This window comes from Ovis aries, chromosome 7 (assembly GCF_016772045.2).
Source record: "Ovis aries strain OAR_USU_Benz2616 breed Rambouillet chromosome 7, ARS-UI_Ramb_v3.0, whole genome shotgun sequence".
Taxonomy (NCBI): Eukaryota; Metazoa; Chordata; class Mammalia; order Artiodactyla; family Bovidae; genus Ovis; species Ovis aries.
Window position 1 is genome coordinate 70,874,953 of NC_056060.1, and position 12,251 is coordinate 70,887,203.

The 12,251-nt window shown below is 49.0% G+C and overlaps 1 protein-coding gene across 1 annotated transcript; it reads right to left on the minus strand.

Moving 5' to 3' along the window:
• Positions 1 to 6,764: 6,764 nt before the first annotated feature.
• SIX1 (SIX homeobox 1) lies at positions 6,765 to 9,633 on the minus strand. The gene is given in 2 exon segments (NM_001174113.1): positions 6,765 to 7,059; positions 9,074 to 9,633. Coding segments are annotated over 2 exon segments (855 nt in total).
• Positions 9,634 to 12,251: the final 2,618 nt, after the last annotated feature.

Sequence of the window (12,251 nt, forward strand, 5' to 3'; positions counted from 1 at the left end):
TTAAAAACAAAAATATGGTTAGGGGACTCCATTGTCATTCTGCCTTTTAGTCTTTCTATAAAAGGTTTTTGGTTTTTTGGTGTTTTTTTTTTTTTTTGTGAGAAATCAGGAGATATACTGTGTGTAAAAATAATCCTCCTGGCCTTCTTTATGAAGATTTTGTCTGTTTATTTTGAAAACAGCCATTGGTTCCAGATTCCCAGAACTGATTTTCTTAGATTAGCTATTTGTACTCAGAGGTAGAGCCCTGAGCAATATTATTCTTCAATTAAAATAAAGAACTTGACTTTAGGAGGAAGCAAGTATGTTTATATAGCATCAGCAATGCATAGAAAATATTCACCACATATCTGAAGACAGACAAGGCTTCAATTGTTTAAATGTTCTTCTCACTTCATAGATACTAAGGCATGCTGTCCTATCTTAATTTTTTAAGCTGTTACTTACTGTCATATTCATGGCATCCCAGGTACAGAGCTAATGCTCCTTCATTAACTACCTCCTTGATTTTGACATAAAATTTCCTTTTGCATGGTATGGAAGATTATGCCACCTCACCTTCAAAATGTGCATTTTCTCTCTAAGCTCTGTAAATTGCTACTCCTCTCCACCAACCACACCAGTCCCCACCACTAATACACACACACAAAGCTGCAAAAATTAAGGTGAACGTTGTGCTGCATACTGATGCTTATAGTTTAAAAATAATATCTGTTAGAGAGCCAACTAAAAATGTCATAGCTATATAGGTTTGATTTGTTGTTGTTGTTGTTGTTTTTTTTTTTTCACAATCCCGTTGCCTTTTCCTGGTATTTAGATCATTTGGATAACTGGCAACCCAGATTAGAACTGAAGTGCTGCAAGGCAGCTAAAGCCATGCCTAAGGGAGTGAAGGTAAGGAGCTGAATTTGTTAAAATACTTAATAGAAGGTTAAAAACACCTAGAAAGTTGGTTTTACAGGCTTGCTGGTTGGAAGCTGCAGATTTTTGTAAAGAACATTTCAAAGTTTTTTTTTTTTATCTTAAAACAAAAAATATGTAGTCTAGGGCCATTTTTTTTCCTTTAAGATGCCAAATGCATATCAGCTCAGCTCCTGAACCACCACCTCATCAATAAACTATGTATCTGTTATAAATAAGTCATGGCATTTTAAAAGTTATAATCAATTTAAAATCTTATTCTAAAATAAATTATATAGCAAATTAAAATAAATTTGCTTTGAGTTAATCCATCAGTGCTTCTATTTGGATCTGCCTATGTCAGTTCCATAAAAGATTTATCTTCTAAGTTAGGGAGGATAGCAAGGGCAGGGGACCAGATGGAGAGAGCTGGTATACATTTCCACCTCTCCATCTTTCTTTCTAATTATCTGTCTTTTTAATGACAACCACTAATGGCAGTGAAGGGAGAGCAGCCAATATCTCCTAGTAGTATTTTAATTACAATTGGGTAGCCATTTCAGATACACTTAAGTGTGCGTTAAATCTGAAGTTAACTCTTTTCTCTTTCAAAGATAAGGCTGGGTTGCATTTTTTAGTTTTTTTAATTAGTTTTTCTTTCTGCATTCTCCTGTTGGATGGAGTTGGGGGGAGATGAATGGGATTTTAAGGATATTTTAATGTTATGCAAAGGAAAACAATTAGTGGGCACTTTTGCAAAAGGGGAGGGAGGAGACTCCCAGATAGTGAAGCAATAGAGGAGAGCAGATCTTCAGGAGTTTGTGCTTTGCTGCTGAGAAGTGGGGTCTCAGCTGTCCATTAACAAAAGAAGAGAAGCTGAAACTCAGATGGGAAGAGTCAGACGTACACCCGCGCCTCAAGCAGTCTCTTTCTCTTTGTTTTTAAACGCTACTGCAGTGTTGTTCCTCACTGTCTGAAAGGACCACAGCGCCTAAAACACTGATTGCCATCCTCAGTGGGAGAACAGGTTTCCAGTTTCATCAGCTGGAACGAAGTTGTGTGTGTATACTCAGTTTAAAACATTAGAGAAAATGTGGCCTTCCAGGGCGGCAGTTTTTCTGGGTAGAGGACAAGCCCCCATGATTTTGACTTCTCTATCCTGGCTGATTTAATCCATGTCTTTCTTCCAGGTGTACTATCGGATTCAACTAGACTAGAGAGGAAGGGGAGGCAGGATCACTATGACCTTGAAGGGGCTCACAAGTCCCCACCTAACAGCATACCTGAGTGCTATGGGCCTGAGCCCTCGGGTACGCTTGTGCGATTTCCCCCTGTGGACTGTGGGCAGACACTAGTTCTGCTGGCTTCGGGGTGGCTGGAGGAGGTAGCCTAGGAGAGTTTTTAGTCTCCTGGGAAAAACCAGAGAAAGAAGAAATAGTATAGAGGGAGCACGTGGGCCATCAGCCAATTTCCTCACCTTAACCCTGACCCACCTATTTCTGTCGACGCCCCCTACCCCACTAAAGAAGGGCAGAGTGTGCGCGGCGATGGCCCAGTCTGAAGCATGCTGCGGGCCTTGGCCTGCGCCTCCTTCCTGGGGCCCCGGCGATGCGCGTGAGGAAAAGGCCTCTGCTCACCCCAAGGCCTCGGGCCACGGGGGAAAACGCCGGGCCAGGGAGATAAACGCCTGATGAGGCCCGGCTGGTCGATGAAGCCGAGCTGCCTCCCGGTCGTGCCCGAGACCCTAGAAACCCGGACCGCTCTCCTCAGCCATCGAAGGGGTGCCCTCTGTGACTGGCACCCCTCCGCCGAACGCGCGGGGGATGAGCCCAGGCCCGTGAGCCAAAACCCAGGCCGCAGGAAGCAAAAGACACGGGCCGTACGTGACGCGGGGAGGGCGGCGGGGCCTAGGCCACCTCCCGACCAGGCTCAGGGGCTTGAGCACGGCCGCCTAGGCGTCTGAGACCCAAGGGCGCTCCCACCTGCCGCCCCGCCCGGGAGCCGTGAGCGGCCACGACCGCTTCCTCCTGCCACCACCCGGCCTGGTCCAACCCCTTCGGGAGTGCTTTCCGCGCCGCTCGGGGGTCTCGCCAGGAATTCAGCTCCTTGACTCAAAAGAGGGAGACCCGATGAGGGCTTAGGGTGTGGCTCCGGGGTGCCTAAGGCCACGGCAGCCGCGTTGTCCCACGAAGCTCAGGCTGCGGCACCTACTTGCAGCCTCTGCTCTCAGGGGCTCCGCGGGCCGCGCCACCAGGCCCCGCGCCTGGAGCTGCGCTGTGAAGATACTCCCTCCCGGAATGTGAATGTGAGCGATCCTCGGTGCGGAGGTGAGAGGACCCCGCCCGGGGCTGGGGGCGGAGAGCAGCAGCGCCTCGACTCCCAATGCCTCGGGAGAGCAGAGGAGCAGGAGCAGCCTCCGGAGTCTGCGGGGTGGCGGGAGAAACTCCCCCAGCTTCCTGCAGCCTGAGACACGCGGAACGGAAACCTCTGGCTCTCTAACCTGGAGTACTGCCTGCAGACTTGAGCGAAGACCTCCAGGCGGCGGAGGCAAAAGGAGTGAAGCCCTTTCGGCCGCAGCTGCAGGAGCGGCGGCGGAGGCGGCAAGGCAGAGGAGCAGCTGCCTCGTGCGCGGTCAGTGCCAGGGGCCCAACCGGCCCTCAGGGTGCGGAGGACAGCGGCGGGACAAGGGTCACTGCTCAGCAAACTCAGTTCGCCCATAAGTGCCAGTGCCGCTGCCTCTTCCTGGAAGCCTCCACTTCATCTCTGGGTAAAGATTGAGCTGTCTTTGCCTGGAGGATAGTTCCCGGCCCCAGCGGCGTCCGGTTTCCAGCCCGCATCTCGTGGGGCTTGGGGGCTCTTGAGTCCCTGTCTGCTAAGCCAAAATTCAGAAACCGCCGGCCAACCCCTTTGGCCTCTCGAGTATTTAAAGAAGCTTCGTTCTCAGCCAGGAGGTCAAGGAGAAGAGGCAACGGGGACCCGAAGTATCCTGTGTTCAGATTTAAAACTCCAAAATTTGAAAATCGCCCCAGTATATTATTACTTTATTTCACTCGGTAAAATTCTGTAAGGTTTCGTCCTAAAAACTATCTAGAAATCATTGTTTATTACTTTTGGCTCTCCTTACGAAATCTGTAAAGGAGAAATCAGAAAGTGGCTTTTGATTCAGTTAAACTGAGAAGACGAGAAGGTAAATTGGAGGTCCCTTGACAGCTGGTCCTTGAAGATTTCCTCGAGGAAAAAAAGAAATATGGTTAGTTCCCCCCGTGATTGCTCTAAAATGATTGCCAAGAAAACTCAATGCAACATCCAGCTTTCTCACCTCCTCCTGCTTGTCCCCAGTTTAGCCAGACCGAGAGGAGGATGGTGAGGGAGGCACATTGTGCAATTTCTTATTAAACACATCTGGAATATGTGCACTCTGGATCGAATGCCAGGGATTTTACAAAGAGTTTATGACTGTGACAGAAAATTGTCCTTTTAACGAGTTTACAAGCAGTAATCACAGGGGCTTTTACAGGACCGGCCGGCTCGCTCTGCTCCTCGCCAGATCTGCAGACCTTTCCAAGATTCACCAACCAAGGCAGCAGGAAGTGGGCCGAGGCACCGAGGGAGATAGAACTTCCCCGAGTCTAAAATTATACTCAACAGAGCTGGAAGAGTGGGGGGTAGTCATCGGAGTAGGAAGAGAGGGCTTGTAAGAAATTAAAGTAATTGGCCCTTCCTATTTTCCAGGGAGATTTCCGCGGTGTCCTTTGAAGCCTGTCAGGGTCATTGAAAGCTATCTTTGTGCTGGGTGTTTGTTTTGGGCAGTGAATGTGAAGAATGCGAGGAGATCCCCTGTGAGAGCCCCTCCTGCAGAGGGTGGCATTTCTCCATGGCCCAAGACGTGGAGAATAAACACCCTAGTGACTTAAATAAACACCAACTTAATGATCCAAAACACTAACAAGGGAGATTGGGACTCTGAGCTCCCAATGCAAAGGATGGTCTCTGAGCGGCTGTGTGAACATCTGTCCATCACTGGGGGGAAAAATGACTTTATAAGTAAAAGTGACTGCAGTGACCCTTTCTCCCTGGAACTATGTCAAAGCCATTTGGCATTAAAAGAAATAAGAAGGTCTTAATACCCCTACCCCCACTTCTAGATCAGGACAGGAAAGATAGGAAAGAGTAAGAAAGAAATGAACATATTAATGGTGACACAGATGGAGAAAAATCAAAATTATGAAACTGTCATGTCATAAAATAGACTTCCTCTGGGGAGCAATATTTTACAAAGCACAAGCAAGCCAATCCTGTTATCCTGAGTAGAATTTTAATAAATAATGCCATTTGTTTCACTAATTTTAAAAGCTAAATACAAGGTACATCATTTTTGCCCCAGGCAAAAATAATATGGAGCCTACATGATTACTGGGATTGTTTCTGGACATCATCCGGCAGCACTGCAAAGAGCTCCTGTCCTGTTGGTCTGCTTTCTATTTGTACAGATTAATTCACAATGTTGCTATCCTTGAACGAGTTCCCTTTTTTTCCTTCATGCAGATAAATTATTTTACTTTCACAGTCTTGCCATAAATTTGCTAATACAAAAGAGGTAATGTACGAATTCTGTGGAGAAAAGCTAGTGGTAAACAAAACTGCATATCTAAGTAATAAAAAATAAATACACCAAATTTGAATTTGCTCTTTTTCTGTCACATAATTAACTCAGTCACCATTCTTGGTTCAGGGGATGGCCTTCAATGTACCCTGCAATTCATAACCACCATTAAGTAATAAAGAAAAAAAAACCTATTTGTTAAAAAAGGGGGGAGCCCAGTGACAGCAGTACACAACTCACCTTTCAGAAACAGAATCAGTACTCCTGGTGTTCTACTAAGTTTTAATTTAGACTGGTTTAGGTACAATAGAAAAGAAACCTGCAAACACATGCTGTTTTAGTAACAAATACCAGGTAGCCAGATTTGTTACGTACTTTTGCAAGCTAGAAACTAGAAAAAGGAGAAACCCTTAACAGGAGTAGGCTACAGATATGAGAGCTTCAAGGGCAGGAGAAGTAATGGCATTCAGGAAAGTGTTTTTCCACATTGGTACATTTTTTAAAGTTTGCCATAAAAAAACCCAAGAAAACAAACAACAACCAAAAACCCCCACTAAATTTGACAAAAATAGTTGTATTAATAATGGTCACTTCTATTTCTAACTGCCTCACATAGACAGCATTAAGACATTTAGGCACTTGTTTTCTTCCCCCTAATACTGTTCTTTCCTTTTAATCTACATAAAATTATTTAACACTAAATATGAAAAATGTAAACTTAATTTTCCCCATCAAAAAAGGTATAAGATCATATTTTTCCTATTCACCTTAAGAATGCAACCAGTTCCTCTCAGGCTGGAGGATCTTTTCACTGTTTTAACTTCCCTCTCTCTCTCATTTTCATTTCCTTTTCCGCTTCTCGAAACATTTTCCATAAATAAATTAAGATGAAATAATTAAAATCCAGTTGATTTGTAATTCCATTCACTGAAGAAAAAAAAAAAAAGAAAAAGGAAGCCTACTGAAGCAGGAACACGGGTTGCCCAGAACCAAGGCTGGGTAACTGGATGTTTTTGTTTGTTTGGGTTTTTTTTCCCCCTGATCTCCACACTGGGAGGGGAAATGTAGAAGTGGAAATAGTCGGAGAGAAGAGAGCACTACGTTTGAGATCGCTGTTGGTTTTGATTTTTAAAAAGATATTTGTGAGAGTCCACCATTCCTTTATGCGCAAAGAACCCCAGAAACAAGCTGCAAAAAATGTTCCTGATGTCTATTTACAAGTGTCCCTAGTTGCTGCTTTGAGGCCCCAGTCCCTCCCTTCTTAGGACCCCAAGTCCACCAAACTGGAGGTGAGGGGGCCCAGCAGGGAGTCCTGGAGCTGATGCTGATGGGCTTGCAGGCTGTGCGCTGACTGCGAGGCTGTTAAACCCGGGAGAGAATAGTTGGAGCTCCTGGCGTGGCCCATGTTGCCCTGAAGCAGAAGGACCGAGCTCTGGTCTGGACTCTGGGGAGGTGAGAACTCTTCTTCTGAGCTGGACATGAGTGGCTTGCCCCCTTCCAGAGGAGAGAGTTGATTCTGCTTGTTGGAGGAGGAGTTATTGTTTTCGGTGTTCTCCCTAAGAAACAGAGGACAACACCATATGGTTAAAAAAAAAAAAAAGTGTGAGGATGGAGGGAGGGGAGCTGGAAGAAGGAAAGGGCCATTGTGCAATCAGTCACTGACCCAAATGGAGTTCTGCCCTCTCACCCACCCCACAGAGTCCTGGGGGAAAGAGAGGAGGCCTAGGAGACTTGAGAAAGGTGATGCTGGGTCCTTTCCTCTTCCAGAGTTTAGAAAGCCAAATCAGCAGGGCTTATTTGAATGCACAAAAAATTATTTTTAAAGTTTTGTTCTAACAGTTTTTATTAAATACCTATCAAGAAGTACCACATTTAGAAGGAAATTTGAAAATCTTCCAACAAATGGTTGTTGGTGATGAAGAAAATGACGGGAGGTGGGGTCGAACAGCGCCCAGTGCACAGATGTTTGGTGGTGAATTAAGTCAATTGTCCTGTTCCCATCTGAGGAAACAATTAACCGTCGAGTTTCCCTGCCCCTGCCTGGAGGTTGTGGTTTCAGAGGCACAGGACAGGTCATGGGAAGTGGTGTCCAGAGCGGCCCAGTGACCTGAGTAAACACAGGGAGCACAGCCAGTCTCTCCGATTTCATCAGGGAGTAGGCCCTCTGGCCTGGCTTAAAGGACGGCCGTTTTGTAACAGACGTCTAAATGGAACTGCACGGTCCCTGGCCCGGTGTTATTCGCTCAGTCCTCAGTGCCTCGCGTGCTCTTTCAAACTCCCTGCGGACACCCACACCGGCGCACACTTTGCTGGCAGGGGAACTTCAAGACCCGGCACAGCCTGAGCGGGTGTGATGTACCGGGGTGTCAGCCTGGGCGCTCGGTGCTGGTAAACTGCAAGGTCTCCCAGCCCTCGCGCTTCTGCCTTCAGAATGCTCCCCACCCCGGAGTTGCCTGTCTGTCCAACTCTCCCCAACTCTCGTAGTCTCTCTCTCCTAAAATGCCATCTCAGCTGAATTTCTCCAGACTCTTGCTTCCCAGAGGGAAACAAGGAGGCGACTTCTTCGGCCCCCAGGCTCCGAAGCAAACAAAAGAAACTCGGCCGACTCGGGCGTTCAGGTTTCCCCAAAACTGCTCGGCTCCCCGGAGCGCTCTCCCCGCCGCCGCCGCCTCCCCGAGGCTCTTCCGAATCTTGGTCGGAAACTCCACAGCAAAAGAGTGGAGCCGGGCCAGGTGGCCAGGAGTGTTCGTGTGAGGAAGGCGGAGGCAGAGACAGGTTGAAAAAAATGTTGTCTTCTGTGTTCTAGGGTAAGAGAAGTCTGAGACTAGAGACCCATTCCTCGCCCGGGTGAGCGGCGCGGACAGCGGGCCGGACCCGCCGCGGCGCCCGGCCACGCGCCAGGGAGCCGACGAAGAGAATCAGTTCTGGGCTTGGGGCACCGGGGAGTCAACGCAGCGCCAACCCTCCCAAAGCGCTCTCTTCTGTGGACTTCTTTCGAAAGACTCCTCCCTTTGTGCAGCTAGTGCGAATGGAAATGACCTCTCACCCAAAAGACTGCCAGGACAGCGCGACTGAAGGGCCGGGCGCGAGTGGAAACTGAGCAGAACTTTCAGGACAGCTTCACCCTTCCGGGGTGCGAGAGGAGAGAGGTTCCAGACCCTCAGCCCCCACTGAACCCCTTCCCCCCGCGATACCAATCAACATTCCCCTTCTGCTTGATCTAAAAACTCACTCTCCACCCGCCACTCCTCTCCCCCTAGCCAGCCAAGAAGACATGAAAAACAAACCTAGCGCCAACGTTTCCCGACACTCACATCCCAGGAAATCCACGCGCGGACACTCAAATCAGATGAACACCGCCCTCCACCCCGCGCCCCGCCATCCCTAGCGAGCGATCTCAAGAGTTCATGAACTTTCGCCGCAGTGCAGCGGAGGCCGGGGCGCCGCCCCGCGGAGGGGCTCCGGCCAGCGGGGTGATCGAGGTGGTTGGTGCCTGCGGGGGTGGAAAGGGGCGGAGGGGAAAGGAAGGCTTCCCAGGGTCGCCCGATTTGCGGGAATGATGCCGCGTACCTTTCCTTGGCCTCGGCGGCCCGGTCTCTTTGCCTCCGGTTCTTAAACCAGTTGCTGACCTGGGTGGTGGTGAGACCGGTGGCCTCGGCCAGCTCCCGCTTCTCACGCGGCGAGGGGTAAGGGTTATGCGCGTACCACTCCCGCAGCACGCCCCGCGACTTCTCCTTGAAGCAGTAGCTGGTCTCCTCGCCATCCCAGATGGTTCGTGGCAAAGGGAATTTTCGGCGCACCCGATATTTGCCCACCGCGCCCAGGGGCCGGCCGCGTAACTTCTCGGCTTCCACGTAGTGAGCCTTCAGCCACAGTTGTTGCAGCTTGGGGTGATTGTGAGGCGAGAACTGGTGGCTCTCCAAGATCTTGTAGAGCTCGCGGAAGTTGCCGCGGTGGAAGGCGACCACGGCCTTGGCCTTGAGCACGCTTTCATTCTTGTGCAGGTGGTCGCAGGCGGGCAGCGACCACAGGAACCTGCCCAGGCGCTCCAGGTTCCCGCCTTGCTGCAGAACCTCGCACACGCACGCCACTTGCTCCTGTGTGAAGCCGAACGATGGCAGCATCGACATGGCTGGGGCCTGCCGGGGCGCACTACCCGGGCGCACGCGGCAGGGAGCAAAGCCGAAAAAGTAGGGGGAGGCAGCCGCAGGGAGGGGGGCGCGGCAGCTCCTAACCCCCTCCCTAGGCTGTGCGAAGGCGTAAAAGCGAGTCAAGACTTGAAGACGGGCGGCCGAGTAAGTGGAGGAGGAGTATGAGCGCGCGCTGGAATAGGAACGGCCGGCTCACTCCGCAGCTTTTCGGGCCTCGCTGGCTCCTGCCTCCGGCCGGGTGGATGCTGCTCGTTGCCGGGGAACTTGGTTTCTGTTCTCCCTGCAGCTGCCTTAAAGCGCGCAGCGTCCTCGGCGCGCTGATTGGCTGCGGGCGGCGCCTATCCGGGGCTGGCCAGCCCGCGCGCCGCCGGGCCGGGCCGGGAGGCCGCGCCGCCCCGCGCGGGGAGGGCGAGGCTGTACAGCGAGGGATAGGGAGTGGTGGGAGGAGAGGGACCGCGAGTGGTGGGAAGCGAAGTGGGGAGGAGGGAGGGAGCGGTGCTTCGCGGGGACGAGGGGCGGTGGGAGTGGGTGAGCGCGTCAGGACCTTGCAACGTGAGCCCCCTCTGCTGTGTCACCTAAGGGCAGCCGCGCACATCTTTGCACAAATCAATGGCTCCAGACCTTCTAATTCCCCTCCTCTCCCTCCGTACCTCTGTCCCTGTCCTTTGCAAACTTGCCATTTCCCGGTGAGCTCATATTTAATTACCTTAATGTTGGAATGAATAAGTAATGGATTGATGAATAGCTTATGGAACGCGATAAATAATACAAGAGTAGACCAGTCCTCTGGGCTGCAGCCGCTGCAAGAATGGCTTCTCTCCCGGCTGGCTTCAGCTCCAGGAGCCAAACCTAATTTCCTCCCCTCTCCTCTCCTGCCCCCACCGCCCTCCAAAGCACACAAATACTCCCAGCTGTATAGCGCTTCCCTCATTCGCAAAAGGCCACGACTATTTGGGACCAAGAGAAGAGTTGTGTAGAGCATAGTTGCTGAGCAAATAGAGATTCCAAGAGTTCATTTGCGATTCAGAATTTTAATGATCTGTGGTTTAAGTCTGCAGGCAGGCTTCTGGACTCGGTTTCCCTATCTGTGCGGTTGCCACCTCTGCTAATGAGGAATGCTGAGAAGCTTTACTTGCTATTAGCAAAAATGCTTTGGGAACATCGCACGAAAGGCGCTGGATGGGGTGTAAATTAAATAAAACTGTGTCCGGCTCCAATAGCCGTCCGGTTGTAACATAATATTGCCCTGTTCTGAGAGGAACACTGCCCTCAAAGCGAGGACGACCGCGGCTCCAACAAGATTAAATAAAGAGGGGTGTGTGTGTGTGCATGTGTGTGCCTCTGTGTGTGTGTGTGTAGATTGCAATGCTGGCCTATTTTACTGCTAGGGATTGAAAGATGTCTTGCAATTTCAGTCCCATCATCTGTTATTTTGTGTGTGTGTGGAGAATGCTTAGTAAAACTACACAAACAAATGGAGCTGTAATTATCTTAAGCCTCATTTGCACACCTTGTTCCAAAGCAATTATTAAAAAGATTTTGAAAACAATTAGCGTCTCTAAATAGAGATAATCTATTGTCAGTAGCCAAGACTGGCAGGAGATAAGAACAATGCATGGAGATAAAGGGAGCCAAAAGGTGGAAGGAGAGTGACTTTATGACTATACTTATCTCTGATTAGATAAGTTCAAAACAGAATTTTAAGTACACTTCAAAAATGCTTTTGATTTAAATGTGTCCTCTTAGTCACTGCCGAACAAACCCTAGGTTCTTTAAATTTGCTTGTCTTTAAATATGTTTATTTAAACATCAGCAAGAGCATAGAGCATCACAGAACCATTTACATATTGAGACATAAGTGGGAATGGAAGAAGCACTGTGTGGGTTTCCCCTTGTATTATTTAGATAGTTTTAAAACAACACACCCATTCCAATGCACCTGGCAATGTACATCTTAAAGTCGTGAAGGGTTTCCACACACACCCACACCCCCATCTGTCTCTTGGGAGACTGAGTAGACACGAAGCTGCTTCTCCGCTGAACTCCCAAACAAAGCTTTTTCCATCTTTGAAAACTTTCCCTTCAGTATCCCAGGCAATTAGAACTTGGAAGCAAATGCTGATATTTCATTATGTTTGGGATTATCTTTAAATGCATTTAATGGGTGCACATTATTTCAAGAGAATCCCTACCACATGGTGTGCCGAATGACTTACTTTCTAAACTGGAAACCTGGCAAAGCAGAGCCCAAGCCCATGTGTCTGGTAATTTTCCCTCATGGTCTTATTTTAGTGCTCATGATGTTTCAGATGAAGTCTTGAAGAGCTGCAGTGTCCTGCCAGAAGGAATGTCTCTGCTTGGAACAGTCATTATTGACATGGCAGCTGTGTGCGGACTGGAACGGAGGTTTAAACTCGGCTCTAAAAAAATCAGTTAATACCCTAAAGTCTGGAGCAAGTGCGCAGAATTACAATGTGTGTGTGGGGGTGGGGTGGGGAGGAGAACGGGGGGAGTCTGTAAATATAACCACGTCTCTTAAAAGACAAAGGGTAAGTTGAATATGGGATGTACTTTGTAATTAACAATTTTGTATAAGG